This window comes from Uloborus diversus, chromosome 9 (genome assembly GCF_026930045.1).
Source record: "Uloborus diversus isolate 005 chromosome 9, Udiv.v.3.1, whole genome shotgun sequence".
NCBI lineage: Eukaryota > Metazoa > Arthropoda > Arachnida > Araneae > Uloboridae > Uloborus > Uloborus diversus.
In genome coordinates, this window is record NC_072739.1 from 32,921,422 (window position 1) to 32,947,763 (window position 26,342).

A 26,342-nucleotide genomic window follows, 5' to 3' on the forward strand; every position below is an offset into this window, starting at 1 on the left:
CTTTGCACTTAATTAAACATTTCTTATGTCCATACATACATTTATCTGTTCAGTTTTGAAGTTTTATACGTCGAGAGCAATTTTTGTAATACAGCTCTACATTTTATTTCTTCTGCTTTTGTGTGCGTACATATTGGAAATATGTGTCCCTAAAAGTATTTGTATTTAAAACATATTTTTTTTAAATTGCTGTAATGTAGCACTTATAAATGTGAGAAAAGGAATTGGGCTTCATTTCATGTCTGCCTGTATTTTTCTTTCCTTTCTTTTTCATTTATTTTATTTTATTTTTATTTTTTTTTTTATAAATTTTTGTCTCTCAGATAGAACTGAGAGTAACTTCGTTTGTTATAATTGTTCAAAAATATATTTCGAACTGCTTTGGAGCCTATGCCGAACAAGAAAGAGAGAAAAAAATAATGTTACAAAATCGTTAATAGTGTCCGGGGAAAATGAGCTTATTTATTCTTAAATTAAATTCTTGTTTTAAAAACTGTTTTAACAATCAGAAGCAATTCTTTATTCCTCTATTGTATATTTTACGCATTGTATATGTAGTACTTACATTCCTTATTTTTGTTCAACTGATCATTCAGTATTAGAATGATTATTACAAAACCATTTTACAAGTTTTTCTCGATTATTTTTTAGAATACTAATCAGCAAGTCGCTGAAATTCTCAATCAGTCCCGACTTTTCAGTTGTAATCCTTTCGTAGTAATCATAGTGCTGATGTATTACAGTTAAAATATGCTCCGATGTTTATACTCACTACTTATGTTACTTGAATTAACAACACAGATTCATGCATGTATACAAATCAAGGTATTTATTAATATTATACAAGATGGGGATCACAAAACAGTTTGGTGTTCATACGGGGGCTGCAAGTCAAAAAGGGTTGAGAAAATTTGATTTAGGTCATGCATTCACTTTGATGTAAAATTGCTCATTGTGTTAGTTCATTAATTATTTCATGAAAAATATTTCTCAGCCTTGCACATATAACGTCGCCTCAGAGCAACAGTAAGATATCTTAGTGTGATTTTTGGGATTAGATATCTTACTGTTGCTCTGAGGCGACGATATGCCAAATAATTTTACTCATTTGTAATGTACCATCGTTGTAAATGAAATTAGAGTTTCCCAACTTAGAGAGAAAGTTCCTCTTATTCCTCATCCAATTTCCGTAAACATTGGCGATTTGCTGGCGCGACTTTGGCGAGAGATTCACTTTGACTCAACTTCCGACCTTGAACATCTCGTATGAATGCGGAGTTCTCTCTGATACGGGGAGCAGAGAGGCTGGCATGTTCGAGTGAGGAATAGAATTGTTTCGGATCGTTTGACTTTTTTTTTTTTAAACATTCGATCTTCGAAGATGTCTTCCCCCGCCAAAGTGTTCGCTAACATCTTTCTTCTCATTTATTACTGGATCGAATCCATGGTGCTCGCTCTCGTGCCGAAACGATTACGATTCAAAGACATCAGCAACGATATCGCTCTGATCACCGGGGGCGGCAGCGGGATCGGTCGTCTGCTAGCCGTTCGATTCGCCAAGCATGGGGCTAAAATCGTGGTTTGGGATTTGAATCTGTCTGCGGCGGAGGAGACTGCGAAGATCGTGAGAAGCAACGGAGGAGAGGCCTATGCCTATTGCTGCGATGTGTCAAAGCCTGAAAAAGTTTACGAAGCCGCGGGAAAAGTCAAGAAAGAAGTTGGGAAAATTACTATTCTGGTCAACAACGCGGGGATCGTGACGGGGAAGAGGTTCTTGGACTGTCCCGATCACATGATACAGAAAACATTCGAAGTGAATGCCATCTCTCATTTTTGGGTAAGTAACCTCATAATTTTTTTCTTCTTTCTGTGTCTGGCCGGTCATTTCGAATTTCCTTGGAGGGGGCAAAGGGTTTAAACTCAATGTTTACAGGGACGCTCCGAACTTCGATTCTTTGGAGGTCGGAAATTTCCAACCTAATTTGCCGAACGAAACTCCAAATTCTACCGAATGGTAAAATACGGGTATGCACACATGAAATGAAAAGGAACATTCGGGCAAAAAAAAGGTGCAGCTCAGAATTAACCCAAAATTTCCGAATGGTCCGACAAAATTTGCCGAACAAGGAAATAGGTGGGAATTCTCAGTGACTTTCCGTTACTTCCCATCGGGGCACCCCTGAATGCGAATAATATCGAAGGATAACAAAAAAAAAAAAAAAAAAAAATCACCCACTTTTTCACCCTCACGAGGGGATACATTAATTTCTCAAAGTCAGGGGGCGTTGCCCCTCTTGATACCCCTAAACGACGGGCCTGCTCTCTCTCTATAATATCTGTCACGTTTTCTACTGCTTTAGGCCCTGGCACAACCAGGCAGGGGGGGGGGGGGGAGATACCAGGCCCGTTATTTAAAGGACTAAGAAGAGCAATGCCCCATTGGCATTGAGGAATTAATGTGTTTCCATGTAATTGCATGTGACTTTTTTTTATATATACAACTTGCATTAAATAACTGCGCCCCCCCCCTCCATCCGCTCCTAGAAAAATCAAAATAACAGACCTGAGCTCTCATACACACGCTCATACTTATTGAATAATCAAAATTTTTTAAATGAACAATTTTGTTTCATTCATTTATCTTATGGAATTATTAAATATTTGTTTTCAAGGATGCTTAGGATGAGGGAGGTCATGGATCAGGCTGTGCTATTGAAATGTTCAGAGAGAGAGTGTTTTTAAGGCTCTTTCCACCATTTAAGGGTCTTGAATCTGGGGGGGGGGGGCGCTCAGTAGTATTTGAGGGGGTGCACCATTGCCAACCCACCTAGGAAGGGTTATGGCGCAGACTGCGTCATTAACATTTTTAGGGAGGTGGGTTTTTTGAAGGGTAATTTAACCTTTTATTTTTGGAGGAAGGGGGGCTTTTGTTTTAGGGGAGGGTTTTTGGGATATTTAGGGGGGGGGGGTGCGACCTTGCTTTTGGGGGGGGGCACCTCTGCCATTGCTTTTATTGGAATGGGCCTTTCTGTAATAAAACATTCATGTTTGATCAAAATGTACAATAACAGTGCATGTAAATCAAAAATGACAGCCTGAACGTCAGATTGGCTTCAACATCATTTTTTTAAACCCGGGTCTCAAAGCTATGATACCCCCTATTACCCCTCATGTGGGACGGGGCATCATTAGTTTCGTAAGGGAAATATTTTTATTTGATTTTCTCCCTCATTGTCATTTTGAGAAATAGAACGAGAAGCAATTTTTAGCTGTTGCCACTCAAGAAAAAAGGTTTGTTTTTCGGAAGATATCTCTTTCGCTCTATTAATCTTCCATTTCGTGTTATTTCAACTATTTGGCGGATGGTTAAAGATTAGGATTCGTTCTTAATAGCGTGACTAACTTCATTATCAGTTATTGTAACAGACCATAAGTAAACTTTCGTTGTATAAGCATGATGCTGCTCAGTGGTAGAAGAAACTACATTTTTTTTGTACTTGACTACAACCACAGGTAGTTTATTACCCAAATGCATTGAACTACAACTATAGTGCCTAGACTACAACCACAACTACTGTTTGTTTTAAATATAGGAGCTACAAACTACTTTAAAAATGTCTACTTAGTTACTTTTAGGAGATGAATTGAGCTGCAATTTTCAATTTACGCTCATGTTTAAAAAAAAAAAAAAGTAGAAGATTGAAAGAAGAAGTCGCAAAAAAAAGTTAATAAATTTGCTCATTCGGCTTAAGAAATGTAATGACTTCCCGTGCTTGAATGAGCTAATTTGTAATCTTACTAGCGTTATCCGCATTGCCTTGCCCGTGGTAGAAATTTAAAAAGTCATTTGGTTCGCTGGTATATTTCCAAATAACTTCTGCCTATGCGCCCAGTAATATTGCCTTTTCAGATCTCTTCATGTTTTCGACAGAATTGAAAATTTATTACTTGTGACTACCAGTTGCTTTGCCTTTATTTCGCCAACAACTCTATTTTTTTTGCGAGGGAAAAAAAATCAAGATTGCATATACCAGTGGCTTCGTTACGGGGTGAAGGGACCGCAAGGGGGGGGGGGTGTTCGCTTCGGGTGTTATCCATCTGGGGGGGGGGTGACACCCAAAGCGACATTGCAAGTTTTTTAAAAATATGAAGCTAAAACTCATTTTTAAGAATACAAATTTGAAATTTTTCCGAGGAGAAAACCCCAGACCTCTCTTATTTCCACTACATATCATGGAGTGAATAATATACTCAGGATTAGGTTCATATTGTCAATACTTAGACCTAATAGTGGCTTCTTCTTATACCAAAAAATTGAAGCCCATTATCTTCCTCCATCAATTTCATACACCCTCTTACATTATTTGACCTCTCCACGACCTGCACACATGCGTCTAGGGCAAGTTTTATAAAAAGAGTTCATAGTTTTTATTTGTCTTTTGTACATTATCCCACTTAAAATTGAGTGAAACACAAATGTAGTTGTTTCTGAAAATTGTCTGAGTTTCATGTTTACGTAGAATGTTATTATTATTATTATTTTGCGTTTGTCGGGGGGGGGGGGGGCACCACAAATTACCGCCCCGGGTATCACCCATGCTAGGTTCTCCACTGCATATACTCATGTCCGTTTGTCACTGAATTTGAGGCATCATTTTCGGCTTAAAATTGTTCGAGATATCTCTAAATTGTCGTCAGACACTCCCCATTCAAAACGACACTTCCGTCCCATTACTTCCGCAATTTTACCAGGGCTGTGGAGTCGGACTGATTTTGGGGGTAAAGGAGTCGAAGTCGGAGTCGTTAGAAAACATGCCGACTCCGACTTTGGGCTTCTTTTTTTCTTTAATTTTCACTGGACTCTCCTTGCATTAAAAAAAGAAAAAAACCGACTACCAATTGGTTCGATTACACGTATAAAGGTATAGGCTTGCCAGATTTCTAAAATATTCAACCGGCACACTGGAATGCACCCCCCCCCCCCCCCGCCTTTCCCCCGAGCGTCGAGAGTTTTCAAAAGGGTACACACCCCTAGCTGGCTTTTAGAGTATTTTATAGGACAGTTTATTCTTAGTGATATGAGTAAATGGTTACTAATTATGAATCTAAAACAAGGTTCACTTTCACTTTTCATTTGCAAGGACGCTTTGTACAAAGTATCTTTTGGTTTTAATCTCGCTGTAAAAATCCTCACAAACTAATCCGATATTAATTTTTCAAGTTAAGGTTACAAAAGACAAAGTAATTATCCTAGATAATCCTTCCCAGTCAATTTTAGACTTTTTTGGTCATCTGTAATCAAATTTATCTTTTTCCGGGACTTGAAGTAAACCGGCCAGGACGCCGGGATTTTGCCGGAAAACCGGACTGTCCCAGTAAAACCGGGACGTCTGGCAAGCCTATATAAATTCCAATATAACAAAAAAAAAAAAAAAACACTTATTGACAACTAGCTGGCTTGATTGTTTATCGAACTTTCTGTAATAGCTACCTAATGCCGTCCCCTAATTTGCTTGTTTTTTTTTTAACTTTCTTTTACTAATAGTAACTGTCAGCAAACGGTTTTGCTGTCCAATATTTTCTAAGTAATCACCCTCAAATAAAAACAATAATATATTTTTTATTTCGATATCAGTTATGAAAAAAGCAAAATTAATGTATCTCTTGAGCAAGTCGGGGCCCGCAGCTCGGAAAGAAACTTCTAAGGTTGTTCGGTAAATTCAAATAAAAGAAGGCGTGAAAACGCGAATCCAAAAGATCCGATAAAATATATCTGTTTTTTAAATCTAAAGACTATATCTTTAAGCTTGGTTCTTACTAAAAAGTATGAAATAAAATAAGCATATGGTTTCTCGGTTACAACATTCAATAATTGCAGTTAATCTTAAAATCTTCATATTAAGGTTAATTCTAAGCAACCAATAAAATTGAAATTAAAAACTTGGAGAAGAAGAAATATAGGGTATGGTAAAAGCTATTCGTACAGAGCTGTATACCGCCGCATTTTGTGTAAAATTGCTCCAGATGTACATGTACCTAGCTTCTTCCCGTAATATAGGGCCCTATTTTCTTAGAAATTTTATAGATGAAATATAATTTAAGATTTATTGGTTAAATTTTTCACAATTAAAGTATTTATATTTTTTATAAACTCAGGAATTAACTTGGGGTGTCACCCACCCGATTGGTGTCACCCGAGGTAAGCTCCCCAGAATGGTTTTTTAGCTTAAGAAAAAAGTTTTTTTTTCTCTCAAGTTACATTTTTAAAAAAGGGACAGCACACGATTTGATCAAAACCTATTTGTTAAACATTGAAAGAAAGAAAATTAATCCTTTTCAGTTTAAAAAAAGGGGGGGGGGGTTCTATTATATGTAATCTCTTCTAAAACCGAAATTTAATTTCTAACGTTGCAAGCATTTTAAGTTTTTTGATAAAATACAAAGCGAAAATTTCATAAAAAGGATTTATTTTTTCAATCTCTGTTTAGAGGTTTGCCCCCTTCCCATGAGAAGAGGGATGTTGAAAAAATTAAATTAAATACATATATTAAAAAAGTTGGAGTTGGAGTCGGGCCATTTTCCTTCCGACTCAGCAGCCCTGGATTTTACTGCCAATGAAAATATAAATTTTATCTTCATCGGGCCCAAATTGATATAACTTTTAGATTTGTTAATTTCAAAATGGTTTATTTTGTTTTTTGAATTTAATTAATAAATTTAATTTTAGTTATAAGAAAGTATAATATCTGATATTAATACATTCAATTAATAATAAATCACCAAACCAAAAACTATAAACTTTAAACGAAACACAAAGTGAACATTTGTTCCTGGAATTCACTTAAATTCAAAATAGCTTTATTTTACTTGAAAAGAATTATTAACATAATGAATTAGAATCAGCAATTTGAAAATCCGAACTACCTACAGCCTCAATTAGTTTGGATTTTTGACATTCTACTAGAGCTCAAAAACTCATTTTTGTAGATACTGTGGCTTACCTGCCTACCGCTGCGTGGTAAAACAAACCAAATGAATTAATCTTTATGCTCTGAAGTTTAAATTTTAAAATAAATCTTTCAATTTCGTCTACGAAGGCTGCTCATTGTTATTACTTTTTAGAAGATATTTTCAATGAAACCCAGGTTTCGAATGCCATTTGATGCAGCTGGTTCAACGCAACTTTTTCTCTCTATCCAACTAATGCGCTTTTTCCGGCTGCAATTCAATATTTTATCCCACTGCTGGGTTGCAATATGACAGGGCTGCCATATTGGCTAAGGATTGCCTCGAGAGCTTTTTTAGACGCATACACTATGCATTCTCTAAAAACTATTTAAACTTAGCTGCTCCCAAGAAGAGTGAATTCGTGACACATTCATCCCAAAATTTCTCCAAGAATGAAAGATGAATAGAAAATTAAAGAATCTTCTACACTTGCCTTTTGCGCGAAAGGCGTGATTATATTATACACAATAACATATTTGTGTTTTGAAAGATGTTTGTGAACTTTTTTTTTTATAGAGTATTGTTAAAACAAAGAGGTGGATTTTTAACCTCACTTTTGTATGCTATTGTGCACCTTTCACAAGCATGGGTGTTCACTTGAAATTTTTGTTGATTACTTGCGAAGTTGGAACCTCCCATTTTGGTGGAGAGTTAGCTTTGTTGTATTTGTAATTATTCCACTGCGATTAAAGTTCTAATGTAAGTAAAAAGGGTTATTCTGATGTACTTTATTTATCTTGGAAACATTTTCTAAATGCTTGGAACATTTATGTATTATGCTTGGAACACAATACTTGGAACATTTTCTGTATTTTTATAATTTCTCAAAAAATTTATTGCATAGCTATACGTTAATTTTGAAAGACATTCTATTGGATGCGAGAGTTTTTGCCTTTTGTTAAGTGAAATATTTTCCATGATCGGAAATTGATTTCTTCGGAAGGATATTGTTACTGCTTTAAACATATTTAGAAGAGAAAATTCGAAGGCTTCTTCTACAAAAAGACGTAATAGTGTTGCAGCTCAAAAATCTCAGAAAAGGAAGTATGCATTTCCATGAAATTTCTTTCTGTGAGTCGCCCTCGTTTTCGATCCTTGTGAAGAACAACATATTTGTTTTTATTCTTTTTTTAAAGTTTAAAAAACAAACAAATAAACAAACAAAAAATCTCAAAGCAAGTGGAAAACTCAATTACATGCATTTATTTTTAAATTGTTCCCCAATTTTATCTCTCTCCATATGCACTAAAGTGAAAATATCTAAATGCAGAATACACATATCGCTCATTTGGAAGATAAGTGCAACAATACGAAGAAATGAAATTTTACAGAAGAAGGTTGGAAGTTGAACTCTTCAGGCAATTTGCATTAAGAGAAAAGTAAGTTCGTTGTGCTCTCTAGTGGTTAATATTAGAACAAAAAAAAACCTGCCATTATTTTCCAAAGAAGATAACGTCATTTGAAGTCTTTTAAGCGAAAAAAAAAGAAAATTAAAAACTTCGTATTGTGGCACTGTTTTTCCGAACGAACGATATGCATTTACAAATAATTCGGGCTCTAGTAACAACAAAGCTAAAGTGACCGTACTCCCCGTTTTGAAAGCTTCAACCAAAAAGTCTGTTGTCATTAAAGACCACTTTTTTTCTTTAATTAATTATTTTCTTATTTGCTTTTAATTGTCACAGGCCTGAAATTAGTAAATGCCCCGTTTTGAGGAAAAAAAAATAGGTGGTCACCTCAGCCATTCGATCTGAACACACCGACCCCATTCTACATCATGTGTTCTGAACTGTTCTGATAGTAGCAGCCGACAGCGATGAAGGTCATTGACACAGAACGGAGCTGCGGTCTGGGAATTGAAGGTCATGCTTATGGTATAACGATTTTTTCTCCTCTCGTCTAGAAATTTTGCCTCCGATTTTCTACGTGGAAACACGTTATTACGAGTGACCCACAGAGCAGAGGACAGATCGTAAATATCAGTCAAGGTTTTGATTGCAAAATATGAGTCAAACAGAGATATCCTACAGGTCATTTTTTTGTCTCGTAGAATTACGAAACAGAGCTAGTATATCCTATTTATGTCTGAAGTATTCTTTTGTCTCAAGACCAGGGGTTCCCGTCCCCCTCCCAAGTTCAATGGCGCAAATCCCCCCTCCGTCAATTTGTCTCAACCTTCTTTCCCCCTTTCTTATTTTTTTATTTTAAAAAATATTTATTTATTTATTTATTCATTTTTGATTATTATTATTATAATTGGGGCCTCCGTGGCTCTATTGTAGAAGCTTCGCGTCACATGCTAGAGGTTGCGGGTTCGATTCCCGCCGGGGCCCTGGGTGTTATTTCCTCTCTATGTGCTGTAAATCTTTCTTGTGTTTGTCCTGTCTGCCAGTAAAGAAGTCCAACGTTTCGAGGCAATGGCACCAATCTTTTCGTAATAGTTTATTACGGATCCGCCAACAACAACATTATTGTGATTATTTTATTTGAAAAGTTCTTTGCTACGCCAATGACATAGACACACACACACAAAAACTATATTTAGAAAATGAAACAAAATATAAACAGAATAAAATAAAATAAATAACTTAAATTGAAAGTAAAGCAATAAAAAATTTAAATAAATAAAAAAACAATTTAAAAATCCCCCTCCCCCCATTTTTTTTGAAGACGCAACTTTCACCATAATCCCCCTTGTGGGCACCCCTGTGCAAGACAATGCAAAAATAATAGTTGTAACACCGATCCTTCCCACCCCAGGCAGGGGCGTGCACAGCGGGGGAGGGGGGAGAAGGGGCACCCGTTGGCCCGGGCCCGACTTTGAAGGGGGCTTGAGATTTTTCAAAGAAGATGTATACTGCCGTGTGCAGGTAAACGGCAGTATCTGCAGAAATTAGTTTTAGAGATCTTTGAAGAAATGTGTATTGGATTCAGTTCTAACAATAGGAAAATGTTGAAATTAGACGGTTTTTTTTTTCGTGCCTTTTTTTCAGCGGAAACCAAATAAGCGAGCTTGTACAATAAAGGTAACGTACAATAGATAACAAAAAAAAAAATTGCAGTTACTGCCTTTTACTTATGTACGGCAGTATATTGAGATGTAGAGGTAAAAAATATGGAGAGGGACCGGTAAAAGTCATTTGTGACGGACCCTAAAATGTCTGTGAACGCCCCAGTCCCCAGGATAGATACCCGGAAAGGGTCATAGGGTCATAACTCCTCCTAAACCGTCGACAAAATTATCCATCCATCGTCATTGTACGTGATCATAATTCAATAACTGCACACAAGAAAGATGGATGCCGAATATCGTGCATATATTGTACATTGTGTTCAAATACTTCATGAATAAAACAATCAGAGCTTGCCGCAATCTTAATTTAATTATTCATTTGTGTAAATATTTGAAATAATACTTCCTTTCATTGCTTCTGAAAATAACTAAAGTTTATGCCCTACTAGAGGCGTCTTATTCCTGGACGATTTGGTGCTTTTTATGACATCCAAACATTTCCAGAAATGTTACGTACCCAAAACTCTGCGTTTTTCAGCATGACCCCCCCCCCTCTAAAAGGCATTCTGTACCCGCCCTTCTATACCCCCGCTAAAGAAAATATTTGGTCTCTAACAACTGTCATAGGAAGAAAATAGAAACTTAAGAAGTTGATGTGTGTCACAGGGTAAACAACATTTACGGGATGTTGGCTACGAAAATTTCTGTTAAAAGATGAGTCAAGGTCAAATACAATAATAATTTGTCAAGGGTCAAATATAATAATAGTTTGTCAAGGGTCAAATATAATAAATATAACAGTTATCATAAAATATGTGTTTTTTAAACTTACACACTGCCAAATTCGTAATCAAAATAAAATTTGAACAAATTTGTATTCCTTTTAAACAGTTCAAACAAACTTAATGCGCGGTGCACTTTGAGAAGAGATTAATCCTGTGTAAAGCTTGCGAAACTTTCATGAGGAAATGTAATAACAAAAACTTATCTCATACGCGAGTCCAAATTAAATTGATTATTTTAAATGTATGTAATATTGAAACTGAACCTTTAATGTTCAGTTTCAATGTCCATACATATTAGATCAATAAACCATACTAAATAAAAAGGATTACTCAACAATATAAAATTATTGAACTCAACACTTGACATTAATAATATAACCGGGAAAAAGATAAAATAAATTCAAAAAGACCTTAATATGATAAATTAACAAATATTTGACTTGTAGTTTGCTCAATGGTTGGTTGTCGTTTCTTGTTATGCATTCATATTGGCTGACCCATTTGGTATAAATACCGGTGTCCACGTGGTGACGTTCAGTTCTCTCACGACTTTCTTGTGTTGTGGTCAGTTTTTTGCACTGATGAAGAGGCTCCATTATAGCCCTCAAATCGCAATATGCTGTATTTTATTGAGAATTTGCTTTATTTACGTTGGCTTTTCACTTTAATCATATTGTAGCACAAAGCTTAATTGATCATTTTGAATTTAAATTAACTAATAGTTTAATTAGGTACTACATAGTTTAGGCCTTCATCGAGTTTGCACTGTGTGTGATCAGTGGTTTCTTTCAAGATTTTTCATTCCCATTTTTTCAAAATTCTTCCCGTTTAAAAGGCAATGAATAAAGGTTATTTGTATGCGATTACAGCAAACAAGATGCTTAAATTCTGAGTATGCCAGGGTAAATATGAGATTCAATATACCAGGGATGCCCACCTAGAGGGAGTCATGGCGCAGACTCTGCGCTATTGAAATTTTTATAGAGCATTGTTTTGAGGGGTATTTTTCTCTTTGGGTGGGGGGCTCTAGCTTTTGAGGGGGGTCTTCGCAATTGGGGGGGGGGATGCGCCCTTGCTCTTAAGGGGGCACCCCTGAATAGGCTGTCCAGTTTGTTAGGGAGTAGCTCGTTCTGACCTTTAATTCTCAACAACGCACATGTTGAAAGGTTGCAAATAAATCCCACTCGGTGTCACCTCCATTATTGATTGGGCGAGAATTAATGATGTAAGGGCATTTGTTTTCCTTCTTTTCTTGATCACAGGAAATCGAAACATTCGAAATTCGTTTCTCGAAGAATTTGTCTCATTATTTTGAGAACATCCTCCCATCACGCAAGGGGAAAGTAGTTGGAAGAAAATACGCACTAAAAATGATAGCATCGAAGTGACCCAAGTAAATAGTTGGGCAAACTGTAATTAAATTAGAATATGAAGTACTGTTTTTAAGCAATAGTTTTGCTGTTACTTCGTTTCCTTTTATTGAGTTTTTTTTTTTTTTTTTTTTTTTTCATTTTATACTGAATGGATACATTGTAATTTGTTGAATGATTATTTTCCTGTTAGCTTACAACTGGTGATTATTCTACTCTACAGAAAATACTCTACAGAATGTATCTTCTGTTGTGTTATTTTTTTTTCCTAAATGAGGGTGCTCACCTCCCCTAAGAGTAAGAACGCACCATCTACATCACGACCCCCCCCCCCCAAAGCAAGAGCCCCCCTTCTAGAAAGTAAAAACTACCCCTCAAAACAACCTCACCTAAAAATTTCAATGGCGCAGTCTGCACCATGACCTCTTCCCCCCCCCCCTAGGTGGGCCCCACCCCTGCTAAAATTCTTTACGGTTATTAAGTTCGCTCGTTTTTTGCATACATAGTAAACCCTCGTTACTTGGATCCCGTTAAACCGAACCTTGCTGAATCCGGACAGCCATTTGTAAGCTACTTCCTTTTTATTGAAAGGCGAGTTAGCGTAATAATGTATTTTTTATTTCTGTGGTAATATTTTGTCATATTGTCTAATACAATTCTATATTTCACACTCTTGAATTAAAAATACACTTTTTACTGTGTGCAGTAGTTCTTTTATGTACTTTGGTCGAATTTATGGGTTGTTTTGTTCAATCCATATTTTCATTGATTCGAATGATCTGCATCCCCTTTTAGTCATTCATTTCCACATTTTAAATACTTTTCACCCCCTCGAAGCAATAACTGGATCATATATTGCTCAAAAATATTTGTTGAACAAGTGTTTTACTTTTTTGAAAGCAATGAAATCCAGTTAAAGCTCAGGTTTTTGCGTTTGCACTCTGCTATAAATATTTCATATTGAACGAACAGTTCAAAGTCAAAGCGACTGGTTTTTTGCTGTCGCTGCTTCCGATTTGAGGTCAGAAACAGATAGCGATGCTATTTTTATCGTTCTATTTCAAAATTTTATGCTCATTTTATGTGACGGGCAGTGTACGTTGATCTGAAAATGTTATCTTTTTCTTCAGAAAAAAATCACCACAAAAATAGAGCGTGCATTAATAGTCTCTAAATATCGAATTTTCAAAGGATATGCTTGAAGAGCTACCAGTTAGCTGATCTCTACATAGTATAAAATGAAGTCTCCAAAAAGCGTCTGTGTGTTTGAACATTCAAAACTCGAGAACTACCCGGCCGCTTTTGCTGAAATGTTCACTTCTTTAAGTCTTGAGAAGGTTTGCACACCTGTTCGAAAAAAAAAAGAGGAATAGTTCTTTTTTTATTCCAATTTAGGTTCAATTTTCACATAAATTCCTGAATATGGGGATGAAAAATTACTTGCATATATTAATATTATATATCGTTTTAAAGAGTAGAATTTTCCGCGTTCTACGCAATTTGTTTCAATGATCTAACTTATTTACGGTACGAGATATTTACGTTTTTAGCTCGAATATGTTTAGGCTTAGCTGAAATTTAGGCACTACTTTCTTCATTAAATATATCAATAAAAAGTAAAAGAACTCTCCCAGTTTTCTTTTTGACACCATTGGAAAGAGCTGCTTTTTTTACTCCAGATTTAACTATACCTACGGTCGAAAGTTTAACCCTATATCTCCATTAGAAAAAAATTTACAAGCGAATGAATGAAGTTCAAAAATTTGCTCTCTATTCAAGTTTTTAACCATTTTATTTTGCGTTGCCACGGTAACACTTTTTGAATCCAATGTTTATATCCATCTTTTCCATTTTCAATTCTTAAACTTATTTTGTGTTTACATGGTTACGCTTTTTTGAATCCATCTTTCTCACATTATTTTAATTTCTTAAAAGTATTTTAATATCTGTCGTCATTGTTTGGAGTGGAAATTTTGCATGACGTTTTTTTTTTCTTTTTTTAAAGCCTAATTGTTGAATATACGTCATTTCACACAATTTTTATTTTCAAAGTAGACCGGGCAAAGCCGGACAACGCAGCTAGTTATATATAAAATCCTTATAGGGACACTCTCCGCTGACGTCATCAAATCAAACAACCGGCGGCTCTACTCATAGGCGGCTGGTGCATTATAAAAGGGGGAGGCCCCTGCAGCTGATTTTTTTTTAAATTGAGCTAAATTGAACATATAGCTATCATTAAATGATTAAATTTCTTCCAAATAATTTAATACATTCTTAGCCTCTAACATCGAGACAGATGGCAAGCGTAGCCCTTCCAATTCGAAGTTACATTTCAATTCTGATGAAATAAAAGCGTGAGAAAAACCTATTTAATAAAAAGCGTGAAAATTTAGTATTCACTTTCTTGAAATTAATCAATCCACCCTGTAAAAATTTTTCGATCGATCGTTAATTTTAACTATGAAAGCGAGGGGAAAGGCCTCTTTACTCTTTGAATTTAGGGGACTGTTGTCCCCCTTGCCCCCCTCTACGAGTCGCCAATGGCTGTTATCCCTATTAACGAGAGTAAAAAATTTTATTAATCTCTCGGAATCAACATATAAGAGGTTAAAAAGTTTTCTCATAAGAAACGTAGGTTTTTATGAGAAACGAGAGGACTTGCACCTTTTCAAAAATAGGCCGAAGAGTAACTGATACTTTCTATGTGAACGAGTTTGGACTACACTTTGCTAAATTATTTTTGGCGCTATTTTGACGTCCCTTCAGCAACTTAAAAAAATACAAGCATAATCTCTTTAAAAATAAATAAAATGAAAAAAAAAAAGGAGAAGAAAATTAAATAAATGTGTGTAAAGAAAAAAGAAATAACATGGATTGAAATTTGATGAAAACCTTTTTGGCGTCGTTTCTTTAGCAAGTTAAAAAGTAAAAATATAATTATCTCTTTTGAAATAAATAAAATTTTAAAAAATGCGTAATGCATTTATGAAGAAATGAAACGAGGAACTAATAAATAAGGCAAAAGTAAATACACGAAAGTTTAACATTAAATAGCAAAGAAAAAAAAATAGATGACAGTAAAAAAAAAGAAGAATAAGAATAAGAATAAACTTGGAAGAACAATGAAACAAAGAACAATGATAACATTATTTAAATAAACTTAATTTAACCTTAAAAATTCAAGGCATTTTCTCTGCATCTTCAAGTTTTAATTTTTACCCTAATTATTGTGAAAAGTCTCTAAGTCGTTATTATTCGTTTTATTCATGGCTAACAAGGATAATTTTCGCAAAAAATCCAGAATGAATTTTGGTAATTTAAATAGCAATTCTTATGGAAATAACGCGTTCGCGTGCTTACTTTTTTCGCAATAAGGATGGAAATAATCTTTTGCTTCAAAAAAGAATTATGAAAGTTAACATCTCCTTTCTTCATTCGCCATCCATTTGTTTGTTTTTATCTGAAGTAGGTCGGGTGTTCTTCCTTCGTTGTTCGGTTTTCAAGAAAATCGTCTGCACCATTAGTCAAGCATGTTTTTTTTCGGAGTATTTTTTTTTCTTTCCAAATTACGTTAAATTTACTTTTTATTTTTTCAGCTTAATTGATTTTCTTTCATCAAGGCTATTTTTGATATATTTTACTTAAAAAGAATGTAACCGGCATTTCGGAATCGAACGATTTCAAAAAAAGATTTTATTTCTTTTTAGTGATAATATAAAAACGTCGTAAACATATTTTTTCATTTACTATCGTCTGCTGCACGAAAAAAAACATTACAATGGAAATGATATTTTCTATTTGGTGTTGCGTTAGTCATTAGTTTAGTTACGGTAGCTCTGAAACTAATAAAATAAAACATTCGCTCTGACCTTCTAAAAGTTTTATTGTTTTTTTAGATGCTCTGAAATAGCTTTTGTATTTACTTTAAAGTTATACGTGCGTTTATTTTTCATGAATGACGCAAATCATAATTGTTCTATGAGAAACATGTTGGACATTCAGTTGTTTCATCGAAAATTATAGTTGAAATATTTTAATTTCCAGCCAATTAGGAGGTTTTTTGAGCAATAAAATTCTTAGTATAGTATTAAAACAATTTCATACTTTCAATGTTTTGTCATGTTTCAAGAAGGATTAGTTAAAAACTCGACTTAAAAAACTATCAAACCCCAAGCTTGTTTTGAAGTAAGATAGTTATTTCCGGTCTATTTACTTTTCTTGTAGTTAGCTATGTTTTTTTTCCGAATGTTTCATATTAATTTATTTTCAAGGTAACTGATAGTAAACAGAAAATTTTAATGTAGATCTATATACATATATTTTTTTGCAATCGTTACCTTGACCACAATTTTGAGTAGCCATTGTATTCAATGGTCAACTGGAGGTAGATTTTCCTTAGTAGCGTTAACAGCCACCTTGTAACAATTTTTCGGTGGATCGTATTGTTTTTCATTTTGTTATCGCTCGCTAATCTACGCTTTGCTTCCTTCTATTTTTGTGCTGAGGTTTCGGAAGCGTGCTTTTATTTTTCACAATTTCGACACAAATTGTGAATGTTTCTTATGCGAAATTATTTTCAGATTTCCTGTTCCTGTCCATTAATAAGAAAAGTGAATCTTTTCCTCTGAAAATTTTGCAAGTTTCTTGTTTCGTCACACCATTTTCATCATCTGTTTTATTAATAAAATGGATTAAATTTTGCTAAAGTGCAATACAAGGGAATGTGGAGCAAAATGTAATAGTCAAAATAACTTTTTTCAAAATGAACAAAATGGAAATTTTTCATGGAAATTACAGTATATGAAGAAAGAACCAAGATTTTTTTTTTTTTTTTTACAGCTTGCATTGAAGTATTACTTTTCATTTTTGGCAGTAAATTCGTAATTAAAAAAAAGTGGAAAATTTTAACTTTTTTGGATTGAGTTCAGTGAAGAATAAAATATTTTTGTAATGAAATATTTTTAATTTGATTATTTAAAAAATAAATCTGCAAATGAATGAATCAAAAACAATTAATTGATTAAATAAAAAATGAAACAGTAAACGAATAAATTGAAAAAGAAATTAATTGATACAATATAAATGAGTGAATAAATAAGAAAATAAGTGAATGTATGAATAAATATAAGTGAATTAATAAATGAAGGACTGTAAATGAAAGAATACGCAAGTCATTTAATAAGTGAATGAACTAGTAAACGAAATGAGCTATTTCAGTTTTTTAACATTCACTTAGCCCCGTGTACACTTGACATATTGCATTAAACATTTAAAATCGACACTTAACTAAAATGAAATAAATAAGTACTGCACTGGATATCAATAAATCTCAAGTAATACTTAAAATATTAATTGCAAAAATTTCAACATTTTGTAAATACAAAAATTATTTTTGATAAATCACAAATGTTACAAAATGTGCATCTATTTTTTAAAATGACTTACATTATTATTTTCCTTGTTCTTTTGAGCTATTTATTTTTTGACTGAAATCAATTTTGTGTTTCTGAAATTAGTCAAAATATTGTTACATAAGTGGTGCTGTAAACTGGAAATATTTTACCATTTCATTTGTCTCCACATTCCCCAATTTATTCTCAATTGTTCCTCGAAATTACATTACAGTAAAAATTTTAATGTGTATACAATCGCAAGTTAAGTATATTCTACCGAACAAAATGCTGCTAGTCTTCCAATTCATTTTTCTTGTTCAAGAAAGAAAAGAAAAACAGACCATAGAAACAATTCTGTTGGATTTAATTTTAATTGGCGAGAAATGTAGCAGTATTCTATACGTATCTAAAAAATAAATTATGAATTAATTAATTCATAATAGACGATTTAAAGTCCTGTTGATTTTATTTCTTTACATTATTTGGCAAGATTCTAAACGTTTTTCAAAATTCTATTTGCAACTCCAGCGCTCGAATACGTTACCTTGCGGTGATTAACAATACTAAAGAAAAAGGTATAACATTCCATTCCACGTGTTTTCTTTGGGGTAAATTGCAAGCTTCAGACAGTTTGTGGTGTAATGTAATTTCAGAAGAATAGAAGAGAAAGCTTCCCACAAACACAATGAAAAATTACTGTCACTCACTAAGCGTCAAAGCAAGTCATAAGTTACGGCATCTTATTGTATTACCTTTTTCATCCGCCATTAGACAGTAGCTGCAGCGCCCCCAATAGTTTATTGGAGTTGCGAATTGATATTTTGGCTACAATGTTGTAAAACTTATTTACTCTACGTTAATTATCCAGTTCAGTTTGAAAAGTCTGGATTAAATTTTATATATTTATTAAAAACATTCATCATTATGGCCGTCACGTGTAAGACAATCGGACTCAACACTTTGTTATGTAGTAGTTATTATTTTAATCACGCAGGAGTAAGCTCATTTTTGAATCTTTGCATTTGATGCTGGGATACTCCTGATGAAGTTATGTTTTTATTAAATAGTTTTGTAATTTAAAATTGAATTTATTTCCGCGTGCCTGGTGCTGGACATCCTAAGTCATCTCTTGTAATATATGCATGAAATAGTTGATAATTTTGCTCTACAAATAAAGCAGTAACGAGACAAATTATAGGTTTTGAAAGCTAAGGTTCCAATGTAAAAGAATCATATCTCATAAGTTGTGAAATAATAATTTAAACTGTTGAAAAGAATTGTGGCCATTCTACGAAAAAGCCGCCATTATTCCGGCACGTGGCAGCTCATGTACGTCACTAAAAAGTAATAATTTTAAAAGGTAATGAAAATGTTTTTGGCTGAAGAAATCACACAGACGATTTTGATTTCTCATGCAACAAAATTTTGTTCATTACCCTTTTAAATTATTATTTTTAGTGAAAAATTTGAGTTGTCACGTGCGTGAAAAAATGAGTTTTTTCCTCGGATTCCTCCATTTCAACAATAGAGCAGTGGTGCAATATGTGGGGCTCGCGGAGCTGATCCGTGTAACCCGTTATAATCTTCGCTGTTATAAATCGAAAACAATGTTCTAGAACTTTTTAAATTAACCGATTATCTAGATTCGTTATTTAGAACGATTGCTGCAAATTGGGCGTCCAATAGTCAGAAATTAGTTTCTAAAAAAGGGATGGCAACTTTGCATTAATAAAATAAGCATGGAGTAATGATGAAAACAACGGGGTGATTCCTTCAGTCAAAAGTACTATTTTAGTCACTGAAATATAATAAGCAAAAAAAAAAACTTGAAATCAGAAAACTTTTATTTTCTCATTAATTATTTTTTTTTTTAATTTCCTTTTTGTCCGAAATAAGGCGTGGTCTTTATGACATTACAAGTGCACGCTGAATGTTTACATTGTTTTAAAAAAAAGGTTGCCGTTAAACAGTAATATTAACTGCAACCATAATGATAATTTTGATTGAATTTACTGAAGCAAACATGAAATTCATTAGTGTTACTGTGCTACAATACTATAATAGTGTGTTACAATATTTTTATCTTTATCTAATGACAAAATATTGCGCTCTGCATTAATGGCATTTTATCACTTGTGATGCGCAGAAGTGTAAAAAATGAAATTGAATCTGCGCACTGATGGAAATATATTTTTTTAAATGTTAAACTTCGTCAAATTATTTTAAAAAATGGTTAAATCATATGTTTTTAAGCATGTTCTTTCAGGGGAAAAAAATTCAAATTTTGGAAACAACCCAATTTTTGGTTTGTAATTTTCCTTCCTTTTCCGTGTTTTCCTCTTTTATCTATAAATATATTTAAATTTTATACGTGTTCTGACCCTTTCTTAGAAAGGTGAAGCTCTTTGGTAAAAAAATGTTGAGCTCCACTGTTATAGAACATAGATGAAAATAAAATGGAAATGTCACATTTTTCGTTTAACCTACAATAAGGTACAAGAAGATTTGATTGAAAAAAAGCCAAATTCATTAAGAAACCTCACAAGTGGCGTAATTAAGGAAACCTTATATCATTGTTTCCTATGTAAGCTGTTGTTTTTTAAAAACCTTTTTGTTCCACTATTCAACACGTGTATAATGAAATAAAGTAATTCTTTATTGAATTTCGTGTTTGAACAAAACAATCCTTAAAAGGTTGTTCATGTGTCAAATGCCCTGCTTTTAAATGCCGAACAGCTAACCGTCTGGTACGATTAAAAAGATTTGTAGCTCAATCAGAAATGACGCACTATTTTGAATGGTAGTTATTTCGTTGTCTTGGCAACCGCGCTAGAGAAACGATATTTTCGTGAACATCAAAAAGGGGAAAATGGCCTTTTCACGTCTGCACTGAACCATTGAGACATTTATCGCCATCCAAAACGACAGTAAATTCAAAAATGTTTTATCCAAAATAAAGTATAGTCATGAAAGTCCTCTCAAATTTTATTAATTCAAAAAATTTTTGAATATTTTCTGCGTCAGTTTGAATTTTATGAAGAAAATTTAGTTCTATTCGTTCTTCTTGAATTTTTTGTTAATTTCTTTAAAGATTCCTGCAGCTCTTTGTACTTCGTGAATGAAATATGTTATGTTATATTTCTTTTAAATTTTCATTTGTAGTGCACATAACTACATTTTATTTTTTGTACATGCAGTTGAACTTCGTTAATAAGAAACGGCAAAAAATCATTAATTTGAAGCCGTTACGTAACACTCGTGAATAAGCAAAATGAGGAAAATAAAATATTGTATATTTTCGAGCCCATGTGTTACTACATTATAAAACGTTGCTACTCACTTTTGATGCCTACCTTCTTTTTGCTTTTCATTTTATACTCGCCATCATTGCTTTGTAAAAGATGAACAGAAAAAACAACATTTAATTTTTTAGACACGTCTTATTGTCAGCACAGAAAATTCGGAGTTTTCTTTCATGAACTAGAGAAAGCTAGGTCGATTACGAACATGAAGCTGCGTGTCAAAGGAAAGGGTAGATTGCTTTATTCAAGCGTTTGGCCTGCCCTAACGTAAACATTATAAGCTTTATTCTCTATACCAGAGTTTCCCAAACTGTGGTCCCCCCATGCCAGGGGGTCCGCAGGGCTATCAAACTAAAAAGTTAATTGTATTTCAGATTGAAGGACGAGTAACGATATTTTAATTCAAAAAGGAAGCATATTTATGAGGAATAAAAAAGGTTCTTTCTTTAGTACATGCAAGACGCAGCAACACTCCTCCCTCCCGGAAGTAAACACACAACACATTAATTAATTTTGTGTACATGACGAAGTTCATATTTATACAAAACTATATGAAGTAAAATTCAGACATTGAGGAACATTTTTACTGTTGAAATATACTTCAAATAAAACTTTTGCTCAAAATTTTCAAGACTAAATTTAATAGTCAACATTTAAAATTTCAAGTAAACGCTGAAAGAGATCAAGTGCTATAGTTTGCAGTCGAATTTAAAAATTATGGAGTACCACTGTTTTCAAACGCTTTTTCAGCAAAATCATTTGAAGTGAAAGTAAACGTTTGACGCTTGAAATTTTCATAAAGTCGACAAATTTTGGCCAATCATCGTTTCATTCTGGCCAAATCGTTAAGGCCTAAAATATTTAGTGCCCAGAATATACTGATATTATTAGCATACTTCATAATATATTGAAACTGCATCTACTGGACTCTCTTGATGTAGTTAGTACGTGGTGAACTGATGAACAAGAGCGGTGAGCAAGGTTGTAGCTCTGGTGCAAGTGATTTTAGTTGATGTTTTTCTTTCTCTGTATTAATGGTAAGCGTAAGTTTTTAGTATTATAATGACATTTAAAGCATTAATAATGCATTGATTGCGATGAATGAAACTGCTTGCAGTTTCTGGTGACTAGACCGATTGTGAACAGAGGGCGGGGCTCCCTACAATTGAGACAAACTTAAGCAGGCAGCATTGGGAAGGCTACGCAGATACTAATCACAGCATTACGACGCTGCCATGGTAGATTTACCCGAACAACAGTTATTAATTAAAATCTTAATGCGCCATAAAAATACAACTTACATGAAAAATTAACACACTTAAACTAAGCTTACAGTGTTTTCAGTAAATTACCGCTCATTAGCCAGGGCTAAGGCAGAAATACATAAAATACAATACACCACCAGTACAATACACGTACCATCCGAGGACTGCAGTTTCGTGCTTACTAGCACTCATCAGCCCGGAATAGGAAGTGCCTGAGCTGGAGGTGGAAAACCTTTTAAGGAAGCCAAGCGTGCCAAACAAACTGGTAGCTAATGTAGAATTAGTACAAACCTTTGCTTCGGTCACTCGTCTGGATTGCGCAAATTCTATATTAGCTACCAGTTTGTTTGGCACTCTTGGCTTCCTTTAGAGGTTTTCCATCTCCAGCTCAGTCACTCGTCTGATCATTGCTAGTTCTACATTAGGCTACCAGTTTGTTTGGCACTCTTGGCTTCCTTAAGAGGTTTTCCACCTCCAGCTCAGTCACTTCTATGCCGGGCTGATAAGTGCTAATTGCAGTCTTCGGATGGAATGTCGAGCTGGTGATGTATTTTATGTAAGCTAACAGCCTTTTGTTCACCAACTTCAAAAGTTCATTTTTCGTAGTTTACTTGTAGTAGAAATTTGATGACAACATTTATATTCTTAATTGAATTTCAAATAGAATTTTACTTCCATAATTCTAAATAATAAAGAAGAAATGAGAACAAGACAAGAGCTCTGAAAAATATACAGAACAATGAATAAATAAATTTAAAGGAAAAACAAGGGAAAAAATAAATTAGAAAAAAAAAAAAAAGATTAAAATGAGTCAATTCATTTTTCTCACCTCTCGCCGGGGGGGGGGGGGGGGGTCCGCGAAGTTTGTAATTTTTCCGGAGGGGGTCCGTGGAGGTCTGAATTTTGGGAACCTCTGCTCTATACAAAAATATTCAACATATGCTTCGCAATGCATGGTAAGCTTTCTACAATGATAAATTTGCAAGGGGAAAAAACATAATTAACATTCAATCGTGAAAATTTTTCGAGAACAATTTGAAAGTTTTTTAGTTTTAACAGAGAATTTCATTTAATCTCGTAATATGTTTGATATTTTTAATATAACTAAATAGCTAAAAAACTAAATCAACAAAATGTTCGTTTTAGCCGTGATTTTGTTATAACCGCTGTCGCACTAAAAGAGCAACTGAATTTCAGCTTTATAAATAAAAATATGTCATTCAATTTCTTCATTTCGTTTGAATTTTACTTTTGAGCCAGAGAGAGTTTTATGTCCTGCTTGTCCTTAAATTTCATGTTTGAAAAAATGTTGTATTCAATTTCCTTTGAGTTTTACGAATCTACAAAAAAGTATTTTATTTCCAGCTTATCCTGGAATTTCGCGACTGAAAAAAAGTTGCATTTAATTTGTTTTCCAATTTGTCTGCGTTTTATTTTTATCTCCTATGTTTATAGGATATTGTATCCTGTATTTTATGACTATAAAGTGCTGTGTTTCCCTCAATTCTGTGAACTTTTATGAATTATGAAAATCAGTTAACGACGAGAGAGCTTTCCAGCAAAGCTTTGGTTTCTCCGTAAGAAAATGTTATTTACAGGCTCCAACCTTGCAAAAAGTCCAATATTACGGCTGAAGGGGGAAAAGTGTTTTGGTTACTTATCAGGTCAGCTCATGAGGATGATGTGTAAGACTGCTGTGATATGTGCGCCACTAATATCGGTAGAATATTTAGTCGTAGGTGGAGCTACGATCTCAGCAATTCAGTACCGAACTGGAAAATGCTTCAATTTATTACTCTTTTGTAACGATTATTATTATTATTTGGGTTGGTTGGGGTAAGTGGGACCCCTTTTACGAACAGTTCGTTTTTGAAACCTTATACAAAAGTTTTGAAAGGAAAAGTAAAACCTTATTACATATCTTATTTTATCTTGGATATTATTAATGAACTAAAATGTATCATTATTTTCTAAAATAATGCTTTAAATATTCTTAACGATTGTATTTAAAAAAAAATCAGATGGGTGCCTCACTTACCCCACAATAAGGGGTAAATGCCCCCCCCCTTTATTTACTTTACATCTAAAGAAGGTTTTACTTGATAAAGTAGGTAAATTTTTAGTATGAATTCTTTTTTTGTAAACGCATCTGTTTGCGAGATATTTACTGTCTTTTAAATCTGTACGACAGAAAATTTTTAAACAAAACAATTACATCTGTGAAATTTATAGAAAACCAATTCATATTTTACTTTTAACATATGGATGTCTCACTTGCTAAATCGACCAACTCCATAAAACAAAAATTCGAGAACAGTTATGAAGAAGATAGTGTTATCCATAGCAGTACATAGGTCCTCGGGTTGCATTTTCTGCCATCACATCGTCAGAAATGAACCAAACCAAAATTTTAATATAAATTCACATGCTAAGCATTGATAAAGCAGTATTAAAGGAAAAAAGAGGATTTTTTTAAAATAGTGGTGTTAATCGATTTGGCGATGGAGGCATCCATAAAAAAGTGTGTTCAATAAACGTAACACAGTTGATTAAGGTCGGTTTTGGAAAATCAACCAAAACTATAAGCTGAAAAAGAAATTATAAATGTTACCGTTAAAGTATGAGACCTGTTATTTTATAGAATACCTAGTTATTTCACGGAATAACTGATCATGTCCGTTAAAGAATAAAACTCTCTTGTATTTCATGGTTTAACTAGTTATTTCATAGAATAACGATCCGCAGCCCATTAAAGTGTTAAGTGCGGATGTAGAAATATCGCTCCGGTCGGTTGCTACAGCTCAAAGTTTAGGTACTGGTCAGGGATTTAAAAAATGTTCGTGTAAAACCCAGTGTGTCAACGAAAAATGTTTTTGTTTTAGAAATAATGTTCTTTGTAATTCCAAGTGTCATTTTAGTAATCCTTGTCGTAACAAATGATTTTATGGTACGTTTCCATAAATACCATTTATATGCTGCATAAATTAGATGAATTGCTTTTTTTTTCATTTTAATTGTCTATCATTAGTTTTTTCATAGAATACCTAGTTATTTCATTTTAGATAAATTGTTTATTTTTCACTTAAACCGTCTCGCATTAGTTAATTTATAAAATACCTAGTTATTTCATAGAATACCTAGTTAGTTCATAGAATAACTAGTTAAAGTGTCAAATTAATAACATATTACACATTTTAACGGACGTGATCAGTTATTTCATGGAATAACGAGGTATTCTATAAAATAACTGTATTATATACTTAAACGGTAACATAAACACTAAATGGGCTGCGTTTGTTTAAAGTGTGCTAAGGAAGAACTATCATCATACTGGACTTCATCCTCAATAATAATTCCAACTGTACCAGACCAAAGAAAACGAAAATTTTTTAAAAAATTGTTTGTAGCAGTTTTTACGCATTTTAAAGAGGAATAAAAACAGAAATAATGTAGAAAATTTTCATGTGTAATTTTGTGGTTATCGGATAGAATTCAAACTGGTTAAAATTTCTAAAAACACCTATTATCGGATATAATTTAGTTCCCCTAATGCGTATTTTTCGCATTGAAAATCGAAAACAATTTTCAAAAGTTGATTAAAGTGTTTTTTCACGCTTTTTATTTTTAACAAAATTTAGAATCGTGGAAGATGAAGAGTGGGAAAACAATTGGATTAAAAAAAACATAACATTTGAATGTTTTCTTTTTTTAAAAAAATTCAAAGTGTCAAAAATTCCACGTGTTTTAAAGAATCTAAATGGTACACATCAATTCTTTCTCAGCCATTTTCCATTTTATAATATAGGTCATTATTACTGTTTTTGTGTATTCCACTTTTCCAAAATTAATTTTCCTCATCCAAAAAATCTCAGGGAGTATTTAAAAGCCTTGAAAAAATACTAATATCGCTGTCTATGACAATTTCCTGTACTAGAGTAGTTCCATGGGCCACACTTGGTGAAGGTACGGCCTAAAATGTGGAAGGAGCCTAAAATATTGAAATGTATATATGTAAAAAAAAACATGCGCACACATACACTACAATATTTTTTTTTTGTTTTTCTTTGAGAAAGAGTTAATTTTGTCATTTTTAGAGACATCGAATGCTGACCTGTGTTTATATTCCTTACGAGCTGCGTCGATATTCGTTGCACGGTCTACCTCGAAAATAAAAATTGTGTCAAGTGATGCATGTGCAACAAT

General features: G+C 33.6%; 1 protein-coding gene across 3 annotated transcripts in view; it reads left to right on the plus strand.

The window, feature by feature from the left end:
- Nucleotides 1-1,296: 1,296 nt before the first annotated feature.
- The window catches only part of LOC129229939 (short-chain dehydrogenase/reductase family 16C member 6-like), a 104,035-nt gene continuing 78,989 nt past the window's right edge, over nucleotides 1,297-26,342 (plus strand). For all 3 annotated transcript variants that reach the window (XR_008581128.1, XM_054864320.1, XM_054864321.1), the window contains exon 1: nucleotides 1,297-1,837. Coding sequence is in view for 2 of the 3 variants with exons in the window: in XM_054864320.1 (XP_054720295.1) it covers nucleotides 1,382-1,837 (456 nt within the window). In the remaining variant the exon portion in view is untranslated. The remainder of the gene's footprint in view (nucleotides 1,838-26,342) is intronic.